The sequence below is a fragment of the Lachancea thermotolerans genome (assembly GCF_000142805.1).
Source record: "Lachancea thermotolerans CBS 6340 chromosome E complete sequence".
NCBI classification, from domain to species: domain Eukaryota; kingdom Fungi; phylum Ascomycota; class Saccharomycetes; order Saccharomycetales; family Saccharomycetaceae; genus Lachancea; species Lachancea thermotolerans.
In genome coordinates, this window is record NC_013081.1 from 1,323 (window position 1) to 13,997 (window position 12,675).

The 12,675-nt window shown below is 43.7% G+C and overlaps 5 protein-coding genes across 5 annotated transcripts; 3 read left to right on the top strand and 2 right to left on the bottom strand.

The window, feature by feature from the left end:
• Positions 1–1,939: 1,939 nt before the first annotated feature.
• Positions 1,940–3,688, top strand: KLTH0E00132g (KLTH0E00132p; the record flags this gene model as incomplete). Its single annotated transcript, XM_002553450.1, has 1 exon — positions 1,940–3,688. The coding sequence occupies one exon, from the start codon at positions 1,940–1,942 to the stop codon at positions 3,686–3,688; it is 1,749 nt and encodes a 582-aa protein (XP_002553496.1).
• Positions 3,689–5,029: 1,341 nt separating this feature from the next.
• Positions 5,030–6,139, top strand: KLTH0E00154g (KLTH0E00154p; the record flags this gene model as incomplete). The annotated part of the gene is made up of 1 exon (XM_002553451.1): positions 5,030–6,139. The coding sequence occupies one exon, from the start codon at positions 5,030–5,032 to the stop codon at positions 6,137–6,139; it is 1,110 nt and encodes a 369-aa protein (XP_002553497.1).
• A 1,143-nt stretch (positions 6,140–7,282) lies between these two features.
• Positions 7,283–8,989, top strand: KLTH0E00176g (Zn(II)2Cys6 transcription factor; the record flags this gene model as incomplete). Its single annotated transcript, XM_002553452.1, has 1 exon — positions 7,283–8,989. One exon carries the CDS (start codon positions 7,283–7,285, stop codon positions 8,987–8,989), a length of 1,707 nt encoding a protein of 568 aa, XP_002553498.1.
• Positions 8,990–9,311: 322 nt separating this feature from the next.
• KLTH0E00198g (ketopantoate reductase family protein) lies at positions 9,312–10,316 on the bottom strand (the record flags this gene model as incomplete). The annotated part of the gene is made up of 1 exon (XM_002553453.1): positions 9,312–10,316. One exon carries the CDS (start codon positions 10,314–10,316, stop codon positions 9,312–9,314), a length of 1,005 nt encoding a protein of 334 aa, XP_002553499.1.
• Positions 10,317–11,092: 776 nt separating this feature from the next.
• Positions 11,093–12,013, bottom strand: KLTH0E00220g (KLTH0E00220p; the record flags this gene model as incomplete). Its single annotated transcript, XM_021364412.1, has 1 exon — positions 11,093–12,013. One exon carries the CDS (start codon positions 12,011–12,013, stop codon positions 11,093–11,095), a length of 921 nt encoding a protein of 306 aa, XP_021220087.1.
• Positions 12,014–12,675: the final 662 nt, after the last annotated feature.

Below are 12,675 nucleotides of genomic sequence, written 5' to 3' on the forward strand. Positions count from 1 at the left end.
CTTTTGCATATTGAATAGCCATAGAACCTAAGCCACCGCAAGCCCCTGAAATGGCAACCCAGTTTCCGGCCGTTAGGTTAGCAGTTTTCAGGGCCTTGAAAACAGTTATCCCCGCGCACAATACTGGCGAGACTTCTGCCAAGTTGGTACCAGGTGGTATCCTGGCGGCCTGTACAGCGTCCGCAGTTGCATATTGTTGGAAAGATCCATCGCGTGTAAACCCTGAAATGTCAGCGTATGCGCAATTAGGTTCGTTAGACAGCTCACACTGTTCGCAAGACATACAGCAGCTATTAAGCCATTTGATACCAGCATAGTCGCCTATTTTCCATCCTCGTACGCTGGCTCCCATTGCAACTACGATGCCAGCTCCCTCGTGGCCACCCACTAGTGGTAATTTTGTTTTTGTTGGCCAATCACCCTTCCAAGCATGCAAGTCAGAGTGGCACACACCCGAAAACTTGACGTTAATCAGCAGTTCATTGGCTTTCGGCGACTGAACTTCGATGCTCTTGAGCTCGAGCTTTCCTGAATGCTTCTTGAATATGACGGCTCTCTGTGTGAGAGGAATACTAGAGGGCAGCTTCTCAGTCATAATTGGCCTCTTTAAAGGTAATCTAACTGCCTTAGCAAACTTCCCAGGTGTAAAAGAAACAGATCATGATCTAATGACATAGCTCCAATGTAGCTTTATAGTTTTTGGTGTCTCGCTACTCACCGTTCTCCCCTCGTTTCCCGTAAAGTGCTAATACAGTGTTATATCCTTATCTCAAATTACAACATGCTTGATTGTCCTGAGGTTTTGATGTGTCGTGCACAATTCATGAAGACGTTAAACGCTCTCTTGTTTGGCGTTTGTCTTACGCAAAGACGGAATTAATCGCTTTGCCCGAAGCAGCCATTATGTGATTGTGAAAAACGCCAAGAAAAATTGATACTGAAAGAGCAAATTTTAAGCTTGTCGGCTAAACTAGATCCCTAAATACCTTATCTCAGAAGGTCGTGAAATTACAAAGGGAAAGCAGAATTCTGTAGCATCAGGAATTCTCTTATTGCTATGTAGCTTCAAGAGCCAGCAATAGTAGTGTTTCTGACAAAACAAGATGCAAAACATTAAGTGCAATAACAACAAACTGTATAGTTAGGTTTCTTTCACCTTGAAGACATATTTCAATAGTTCTAGAACAAATTAAAGTTACCGCCTTCTTGGGCTTCTCTTGGGCTTTGCAGCGAAACCGAACGTGAAGTAGCATGAAGCAAAATTCTTCCCCGTATTGTCATTTGAATTCCTCGTAGTGTCTATCGAGAAGATGAAGATGCACAACACATATTATTGAAGAGTCAACTTGGCTCTTTTGATAGGACTATCTACAGTAATTGATATTGTAATCCTCGGAGGAAACGCGCGTACCACTCTCCCAGTTGCGAACATTAGTCAACCTCAACACAGCTCGACCCGCATACGCTTAGCTCAGTTTGAGACTAAATGAATGGTTATACAAATTACTTACAGTATTTGTGATATCTTCCGCACGTGATAAAAAGTCTCAAGTTCAAATTAGATAGATAAAGTTAAGCGCGTTAAAAGTAACATTTTAGGTAGCAAACTGATAGCCCCTAACATATACAGCGCGATTAAGTGTACGAACTCGAACGGCGGGCGGTTTCTGCTTGAGCAACTAGGCACAGTTAGCGCTTGTAATACCCCCAGTACAGCCATAAGTAACTATCGTGCAAGCAGGTCTGTATTACTTTTGAGGACAGCTTCTAAACGCTTGACTTCTTAATCAAGATCCATGACCGGAACATAATCGGTCAAGATAGGAGACTAGACATTTCGGTGATCATGCATCTGTGATTATTTTGTATAATAATGGGAGCATAAGCAGTGAGTGCCGTTCATACTCCAGACGTACTCTTCAAGCGCAGTGCTTTCAATATGACAACAGTTATAGATTACAATGTCATTCCAGGGGACTCACACCTTGTAGACTTTGACGAAACAAGAAAAAGTGGTGAACGTGAGGGTAAAATCGTTTTAAACCCTACGCCTTCGGACGACCCAGATGATCCGCTTAACTGGACTCCTCGTCGCAAGTGGACCGCTGTTGCGTGCGTGTTGATATACACTCTCGGAGCCTGTATTCCAACCGCAGCGATATACTCAGTGCTCCCCAACATCGAAGCAAACACTAATATCACTTTGAGTGAACTGAACAACGGTACTGGCTATATGTTTCTGTTCCTGGGTCTTGGTTGTCTCATTTTTCAGCCACTGGCGTTACAATTTGGCAAGAGGCCGATTTACCTCTTCTCTATGCTTGCTACGGCTTTGATATGTGTTTGGCCCCCCTATACAAAATCCAACGGCGAATGGGTTGCGTCTAAAATCCTACAGGGCTTTGTTGGATCATCTATGGAATCTCTTCCGGAAATTTCGATGAGTGACTTGTTTTTCGAGCATGAAAGATCTTTTGCTTTATCTCTATACGGCTTAACCCTTCTCTCTGCCTCTTTCTTAGCTCCTTTTGTGGCAGGGTTTATATCTGAAGGCCAGGGATGGGAGTGGGTTATGTGGTGGTGTGCTATTTTCGGGGCAGTTTGCTTCGTCTTACTGTTTTTCTTAATGGAGGAGACCAACTATGACAGAAAGCTTAAGGTTGATGCTGCAACAGGAGAGGTAATCACTTTGGCGTCTCGAAAGCAGCAATTAGGTGCGGTTTTCACTAATATTGATGAAGTTATTGCCAGTAATTCTGAAGGTAATAATGCTGGTGAAAAGAATGAAACCAAGACAAACGATATTGGTGCCTCACTGCAAACTGAAGAATATCCTGAGAACATAAATATCGTAAATCAGGTCAGTAATGTTGAGGTGGTTGATTCAAACTCTTATGCCCCAAACTATGAGGGAACGAAGACCTACTTACAAAAGCTTTCGCTATTCGGTGGGAGAAGAAAGAAGTTCCTTCTGCAGCATTACATCTTCGCACCTTTCCTTATGGCTCGCTTCCCCGTGGTTTTGTGGGCTGGATTCCTTTATGGTAGCTCGCTGGTTTGGTTCAACGTTTTGAATGCAACTGCGGCTCTCATTCTCGGTGGTTCTCCCTATGATTTTTCTTCTAGTACAATTGGAGTAGCCTACCTCTCACCAACAATTTTTAGTGTCATTCTATTCTTCATCTCGGGTCTTTGTTCTGATTGGCTCAAGGTCCGCGTAGCACTTTGGAGAGGTACTGGATTGAGCAAGCCAGAAGATAGACTTTGGATATTAGTCATATACTGTGTTTTGGGGTGTGCTGCTTCCATCCTTTGGGGGGTTGGAGCATATTATGAAATCCATTGGTTTGGCCTCGTTTTCGGGATGGGCCTCTTAGGAGGTTGCGGCATCTTTGGAATAGCGTCCTCGGCTACTTATGTGGTGGATACGTACAAGGAGCTGGACACAGAAGCAATGGTTGTGGTAATCATCATCCGCAATTGCATGTCTTTCGGCGTGAGTTATGGTATAACGGATTGGGTCACCGACCTTGGCTACAAAAAATGTTTTATTAGTGTTGCTTTCCTGTGCTTTGCTGCCAACTTTACCTTCCTTGCTATGGTTTATTTTGGTCCACGACTACGGAATCGGCAGAAGCATATGTATTGGTCGATGGTTGACAAATATCGGAAGCTGGGTATGCATTAATTTGAGCGCAGGCCGCTTTTCATACCGCCGCGATAAGCGCACTTCAAACACTACTTTTCGGCAAAAGACGTATTTTATAAATATCTTCTCTATGACACTAGTGGCTGCACGAAAGTTCATTGTGAGCAGGGTTTAATTGCAAACTTAGACCATGGATACGTTTCGCGGAGTAAGACAAGGTCTATCGCTCTTGCGACTTATTTCAGGCTATTCGTTTCTCAGAACATCATCTCAATTATATGCACCATACTCAATCCCCGCGTACGCCCACTTGTTTTGAAGCAAGAAAACTAGATACAATTTTCTGTAAAGCTTGTTTGAATTACTCGCTCATTTTTGAAGCTTATTCCTTTTGAGGCTTCCTATCTTCTTTATATCAAACTTGATAGGATTCATGAAGATATGTCCGGGATTATTTGACCTTACAAATGAATTAGCCAATTTCGACTTACTCTGTTTAAGCAATAATTCAGATTCGCCTTCTTTGTGTTAAATTAAGGCCTGTCTTGATCTTAGGCTAATTCAAATGGGGTGGCCGTTTTTGCTTAGTTCTAATTGCAAGATATTTTATCTAATGTCAACATGCGGGGTGTGCGCCGGTTCTGAGTGGTGACCTTTGATGGGCGCGGTCCTACATCATTGTTGGAGGTCCGTAGACGGGGCGATTTTTAGCTGTTCTGAGCGCGAGACAGTTTCGAACCATGATTTGGTTGCCTGTTTCAGATAGCTTTGCAACAACGTACCCAGTATGTAGTTTTATAGAGTTTTTTCCTCCCAGTCAGTTTTTTATGCACTTGCCATTTGAATTACTACAGTATGTTAACTTCCGGCGGTTAACGACCCGATCTGCACCAGAAAAAGGGCTTTGCAACTTGGGGGCTTTTGTTTCATCCATATTACGCAAGCGCTTTCTGCAGCTTACGCGAAACTATGTTATTAATGGAGAGTTCGTACTCCAGGATGCAAATGTATCTTCCAACAACATTGAAGACAGATATTGTATTTATGTCGTATTTTGAGACAAAGCCTTCGGTGCCTGCCAACGTCCTTCGAGGCCTCGAATAACTAGTTAACAAGTAAAAAAATCACTGGGAATATTACACCGCAGCATGCTGCAAGGGTCCGTGGTACTGGTTTTATTTTCTTTGAGCGCCATTGGCTAGAAAATACTTAGGGAGTATAGATGGAACTCGCCGAACTTGTTGTTATCACCAGACGACCGATAACGACAATGTTCGAGAATGAAATTCTGAAAAAAAGGTATTTGAACGAGCCTTTAAGAAAAGGACTCTTCCGTCCTGATATGTTTTCCAAGACGATCACTGCGTTATCCTAATAAAAATGAAGTGCTTACAAACTGTGCTGGCATCAGCTATTTGTTTAATTAGTAAAGCTGCCGCTGAGGTTTTCATTGTCGACAACGACACTCCTACCGCTTTGCAAGTTTTGCTTCCTTTGGCGGCTGGCAAGCAGGTGTTGGGTATTACAACAAACCTCGGTGATTACGATACTGATGCTGCAACTTATGAAGCAGCAATGGCGTTGTCGACAGGTAACTTGACATCCTGTGTCCCTGTGTACAAAGGCGCAGAGCAGCCCTTGCTATTAGATTACAATACCTACCACTTGTGGCAAGACCTGTATGGCGACATCGTCTGGCAGGGCGCTTGGGACAAAGACTACGAAAGTCCTGTCCCCGTTAACGCTTCCTACGAGTACAACAAGACTGTTGGCGCCCCTCAGTGGATTATGGATACAGTCAAAAACTCCAAGGATAATGTGACTATTGTTGCAGCTGGCACAATGACAAACTTAGCTCTGGCTCTTGCCCAATGGCCAGCTATGGCAGAGAAAGTCAAATTGGTTATAATGGGCGGGTATGTCGATGGACAGATTGCTCAAACCACTGGTGGAGACTTTGTCAATGACATGTACACTGATTTCAACTTGATGGTCGACCCTGAGGCAGCTCAAACCGCGCTCTCTGCTCCATGGAAGGAACTGGTGATTGTTGGTAACATAAGTTCCGAAATTTTCCCCACTCAGGATCTTTACAATGAACTAATTGCAGTGTCTGGCGGCTTAGCTGAGATAAAGAGCAACAAATCTCTAGGTTACGTGAGCGAAACTGTCGGGAACGGCACTTTGCCCTCGTTCAATCTGCCATACTGGGATGAGGTCGCCTCTGCCATAGCTGCTGATCCTGAAATAGTCACTGGTTCTTACGACGCGTACGTCTCTGTCGACACTTCATTTTCTTCTCCTTTCTACGGCAGTTTAAGGATTTATCCAGCAAACTTACGTGCTAAGAAAGGAGTTAGAACTGGCAAAGCAAAAATGATTACCTCGATCGATGAGGGCAAACTTAATGCTATGATTGTCGATGCGCTCGTCAGAGACTGGACCAATTACTGTAAGACTGGCAGTGCTCCAAGTGTGGCAATTATGTGACTGATTCGATTCGTGATAAATCTTGGAACTTATAGAAGAATTGTTTAGAGGCAGGTCATATTCGCCAAAAATCCACGTACTGTGTAAAGGAAGTACTTGATCAAGCTTTCCAGTCATATCCGGGTCTTTCTTGCTTGCCTGTGCCCCTGGATGATCCTTAGTTTCAACATACCGCAGCGCGTCAAAAGTGAGATTGATCGACGATCTCTAGGGATGGTATGAAGCTGTTAGAAGACTAGGAACAAACAGAAGCGTCGCTGAGCTGAAACTCGGAAAGGATCCGCCATGTAAAATGACCATGATAGGGCAACTTCCCCACGACATGTTATAGATTTTCTCCCTCGAAAAACGTGGTTTCATGCCTACTAAACAACCTTTGCAAAAAAATGAACTACAAATATAATTAGCTATCCCCGATAGCGCGTATGTACTTGTGTACTCTCTTGGCCACCAGTATTGTGTGAATAATTGCTAGCCTTATCCCAAGTTACTGAACTTCTCTATTCGAGATGAAAATACCCGAAAGAAGCCTGCCTGTTTTGTTTATCGCATCTCCTCTCCAGGTTTGACCGAAAATTCAATATAGAGACTTCATAGTGCCCAAGAGGACTAATCAATTCGAATCTCTTCGTCAGCGCGTTACCGAAACCTGGATCGAGTGCACAAACGATATCAAAAAGGAGGTGAATGAAAACGCTCAAACTCTGAGGCAAAAAAATGACACAGCATCTATCCTCTGAAGCGCAGTCTGAGTGTGCGAGTGCTAGTCCTCGCCAAGCTCACTACTACGGCAACGCGCGATACTTGTCTCCTCAACTTTTAAGTGGCCATCATTGCTGTTCGCTGCCCGCCATTCAAAGTCACCCTTATATGAAGGGATGATAAGACTTGAAGCTGAATTAACATGAACACGTTCTGTGACCCAAAGCGTCTGTAACAATGAGACTTGATATGCTTAGCTTCTGGTCGATGGTTTTTTTTCGGGATCGGAACTGACCTGAAAATCTCCACACTTCTAGTAATCAAGTGGGAAATCAAATATTCTTATCTACAAAAGATAGGTATTTGTCCCATAATAAATATATATCTCATGAAATATGACGCTAAACCAGGAAATGCCGGCACTTGGACATCAAAATCAGGATGCCTCACAGATCAAAAACTGCCTGTGCTTTATGCAAAGCCGAGAAGAAATGTTGCGATAAGAAACGTCCGAAGTGTAGTCACTGCACAGATGAGAACGTTGCTTGCTCCTACCCTTTAACTTTGAGATGGGGAGGGAGACCTTACAAAGACAAAACCAAGCAGATCAAAATACCTAAGAATACTGTACTTGTGGATGGAGTGCTAATGGTCAGAGATAAAAGTCATCTCTCCCCAAACAGATATGAGAGAAGGAGTCGCCTTGTTCTGATTAATGAAGGACCTGTTTTCACCAAAGATATTACGAAAGGCAAGGTTCGTAAGGCTGTGGAAGGTGCTTCAGAGGAATCGAGTGTTCAGATTTCGAATCCTTGCTATTTTACGCCCCAAGGCTCCATGCCCTCATTGAAACTGCTAAACTGCTCCTTGGAACACTCAACATTCTTTGAATTCTACGTTTACAAAACCTCCTATCATTTCGTGGCTCTGAACAAGGGCTGCAAGTCAAACCCTTTTCACACAATAGTCCCACAGATGGCCATGTTCAACCCATCTTTGATGAAACTTGTCATGGCTTTCGGAGGAGAACATAGGGAGCGATTTCGCCGCCTGGAAAATCCGCAGTTGTGTTATTCGTTAGATGAAGATTTCGTGGGCAAGAAACCACTTACTATGACAGGACAGGAGCTTCTCAAGCAAGGCGTTATGGAGCTGGTTGATCAATTGGCATCTCCTAAGACAGTTATCGATGACACAGTCCTTGCAAGTGTGCTTGTTCTTGCGAGCTTCTGTATTTACTTTGGCACTATTGAGAATAAGTGGCATGCCCACTTGTATGGGGCTGAGGGAATCATTTTGAGAGAACTGAAAGAGAAATCAAAAATCGAAAAGGGTCTACTCCGTTATACTTGCGAACAGGGGCCTTACTTCTTTTTGAGAAGATGGTTTGCATATATGCGAATCTGGGGGTGCATATCTTCTGCAAGTTTCCGACAGAAGACAGTTGAAAGGCCTCTCTTGGAAATTGATTTTGAAGAGGCACAAGATCCAAGGAGACATAAAAACGGCGATGTGGACTATGCTCTATATACAAGCGGGATGGAATCGCTTGTTCTCTCTTATCTCGCACAAGTGGCGAATCTGATTTTGAAGTCAGAAACTCGGCCTCCAGGATCAGATAGGGAGTATATCTTTAGAGATGCTGTTGAGTTGGAGTATAAAATAATGAACTATTTGGGTAGCCGTAAGCAAGAAGGAGAAGCTTCTCTGAAACGATTTTTACCTTTAACTGAGAGGGCGCCATGCGACTCTACAAAGCAATATTCGATTCTAATTGCTACAAATATGCTTTTTGGGCTAACTGGAGTACTACAACTAAGGAGGAGGGTGCTAGGACTAACACATGAGAGCCTTTTGGTTCAAAATTTGGTCCTTAAAATAACAGATCTTATTGAAAAAAAACTATCAACAGGGACATTCGTCCAGCCTTGTTTACTCTTTTGCTTTTTCAGCTGCGGCTGTGAGTTGTTAGATGAGTCACTTGTACCAAAACGCACACTGTTCTTGAACTTGTTGGATTCTCTAATTAGAGATGGAGTGGAAAGTGCACGGCAAGCGAGATCAGCCATGCAGGAGTGCTGGCGGACGTCCAAGCCCTGGTGGGAAGTCCTGAAGGAGCGAGGTCTTGACATTTGTTTTGCGATATGACCATTGAGCCCCGGAGCAGGCCAAGATCATTACTAAACAGTCAAAATCTCGTCTAGTTTCCCATAGAGACATCGATTTGGTAAGGCAACTGTGTGTACCGAAATGCCTAGCGCGCTTTATGGAAAATCGAGCATCTAGAACGTTCAAGGATTGGTAGGTACTGCTCGGCACTACGGCCATCCACTCACACTTCAATTATTTTACATGACATATGAGCCTTTCTTTTTATGGCCAACCTTAGTTAAGTTTGAACTCACAGAAAGAATACTCAACAACTTTATAGCATAATTCAAAAATATTCATAGGAAATTAATAAAAACTTCTATTTGGGTACCTGCCGTTCCTTGGGAACGATTAACATTCCCCTTTTTTCCATAATCCTCCCTTGAACCACTTTAAGCAGATCATAGATCAAAGTTAAGTATGGAGCTTCAACTCCGTTTTTCTTCGCAATTCTGACCGGGTTTCCACAAATAACCTCAACTTCAAGCGGGTTTCCTTTATCAATGTCAACGAGCATGGAGGGCCTGTAATAGACTGGATCCTTTGACCTAATCATGAAATCCATAAGCGCTTCAGAGAGCTCGACGCCATCTGACTTTGCAATAGCGATGACTTCTTTCATTGCCTTGCGAATTATCGAGTCGGTGCCGCCAAATATCTCCAGACGGCCAACATCTGCTTCAGTGAGAGCACAAACAGGGTTGAGACCAGCATTATAAACTAGCTTTCGCCATCTCGAGTATTTAACGTTCTCGTCAAAAACACATTGGTTCTTATCATTTTTATACATGCTCACAAACCTTTTGCACACCTTTTCTTGATGCTCGTTGGTGAGGTTGACATTTTCAAAATATCCGACGCTAAGGAAATCTCGATCCGAATGCTCTATATGGCCTTTGACGTTTGAAGATGCAATCATGCTGACACCGCTCAATATCACGTTGCCGGGGCATTTAAAGAGAGCTTCGTCCTCAATTCCGATGCCGTTTTGGATAAGAACAATCGCGGTATCTTTTGAAACTGCTGGTGCAATGATGTCAATCATGCTCGAAACCCCTGGAATGCATTTGGTCGCTAACACAACATAATCGAAAGGGCCATACTGCTTACTAGCTTCAATACTGTTGACAACGTTACTGGGCCTATAACGTATGCCCCGACCATAGTCGCAGGAATTAATTTTAAACCCGTTTTCAACAACATGTGCATAGTCTGATCGCAACACAGAGGTCACTGAGGATTCCCCGGAATACTCTAAAGCGAATGAAGCCATGGCGCCTACGCCACCTGCCCCTACAAGAAGGACATTTGGCTTGTTCGGCATTGCTAGCTAGTATATGAGGCTTTTAACCAAGTACCGGTAGACTTGGTTTCAGAACCTTGTTATTGAAGTAGATCAAATACTTGGAATGATTGATAGTAATCTAGGGATCGAATCGTTAGCTTATAGCTTACCCATCAATAGACAGAAAGGATGACTCAGCTTCATCGTTCTGAGTGCTAGCTGTCACAGTTTTGTGTGATACCGCCGAGAGGAGACCACCTTCGTAATAGACAAGTGAATAAACCTGGGGTGTTGAATCGATTCCGTTCTTACCACAGAACGCTCTCAGGCTTATTATTTCTACCAAATTACCTCTTTATGTGAAGGTCGCCCTCGGCACCGACGAGTTGCTGTTGCGCAGAGATGGCGCCAACCACATCGTGGACCTGCAAGCCTACTGATTGCAAGACAGTTTTTTATTCGCTGAATGAGGCATTCTTTGAAAACATTTACATCATTTTTTTTTATTTAGAAAGGTTACGGTGTGGCTTGTTGGTTTTGTATAGTGACACTTCGAACGCAACCGTAATTTTCTAGTGTTTTTCGCATTCGTAGCTACTAGCGCTGTGATCTCAATTGCCTAGCAGACCAACTTATGCGGCGAAATTTTCTGCTCTAGCGTCGTAAAAGTTACCTGCGCGCTCCATCTCTGTCGTCAAGTCAGTCGATACATATATTACTGATGTATTGTTCTCACGTCACATTTCTCAACACAAGGAGAGGCAACGTCCGGTATGTGTCTTCATGTGGATGTCGAAGTAACTTGAGTGCGTCGACTACTCATACATTGGGAAAGGAGCCCAGGAAGGAGACACGTACCTTTTGCTACCTAGTTTCTCGAGGATCTTCGAAATTTGTTGAACGTCGTTGCTGCTTAGCTTCACAATTTTCAGATTAGATTGCACTCTCTTGGAGTTTACCGACTTTGGTAGAATACAGTAACCTCTCGTAACACCCCAACTAATCAGAATTTGGGCAGGCTCAACCTGGTGTTTCTCAGCGAGCTTGATAAGATCAGGATCTGTTAACATCGAAGACTCGCTGGAGCCTAGCGGAGAATATGCTTCAACTATAATGCCTTTTGATTTGCAATATTCGATCAGCTCATCCTGTGGCAATTGTGGGTGGATCTCAATCTGGTTCGCGGCCGGGACACTTAAACCAAGCTCAGGCTTTAAGATTTCCTCGATGTTTTTAATTGAAAAGTTCGACACTCCGATAGCTTTTGTCTTCCCCGATTTAGGCAAGTCTTGCATGAGCTGCCAAGTTTTCACAAAACTCCACCCATCGATATCAACATCCCTTGCACCATCAGCTCTAACCGGGATTGAAAGAACGTTGCCATCTTTGATAAGGTCTGTTTTCAACGCCACCGGGAAGTGCATCAGGTAAAGATCAACATAATCAAGCCCCAACCTCTCTAGTGAAGCGTTAAGAGCGGATTGTGGGTCTCTTTGCTGGGTACACCAAAGTTTGGTGGTGACAAAAATCTTTTCTCGAGGAACTCCAGAATCTCTTATCGCTCTGCCTACCGCAGCTTCGTTGCGGTAAATTGCAGCTGTGTCAATGTGCCGATAGCCACTTTCGAGAGCAGCAAGCACTGCGCGGTAGGTGTCTCCGTCTGCAGCTTTCCACGTGCCCAAGCCGAGCACAGGAATTGGCTTGCCAGTGTTCATTTGCAGTTCAAGAGTGGCCATGTTGTCCTCGCGTTTTAAGGCCCGCACTGAACATCATGTTTGTCTGCCTTTTGCTGCTCGCCCGCGCGTCACTCTCCTTTATATATGAAGGCTTGTTGTGAGTTTCGGACCAAAAATATCAAGATAACAGTATGTGTAAATATGTCCAATTACTAATGTGCTTCTCAAAGGGGCATGCGAGAATAACGAAAGCGCGGTGCAACAGGCTTCAACATAGCTATATCACAGTATGTTTCTGATGGATACGCTACTCTTGTTGTGTTCCCGAATAGGAAGGACAATCAATTTCTTATCACTTTAACGATGAAAAGCGCACCGTTAGGTCAGAGCCACTTTTAAGTAGTAGGTTAAGAAAGCTTTACTAGCTACCTCAATCGCCGGGGCAAGAAAGATGTAGTCCAAGGAGTTTCATAAGTGAAGCTTGTTGCTCTGCGCTCGCAAATACGGTTAAAGCTTGATATAATTTAAAAGCACAAAACGAGGGAACCTGTACGCTCCCACGCCAAGAAACTTGATACCCTGTCGGACATTTGGAAAAGACAATCGGAAAAATTGGCGTTTTCAAATGAAATCAAATGATAGAGGCAGTTCGTCGTTCCAACTAATAGTGCGAAAGTTAAGCATATTTTGGAATAGTAATGCTACGAGACAAACAGGGCTAT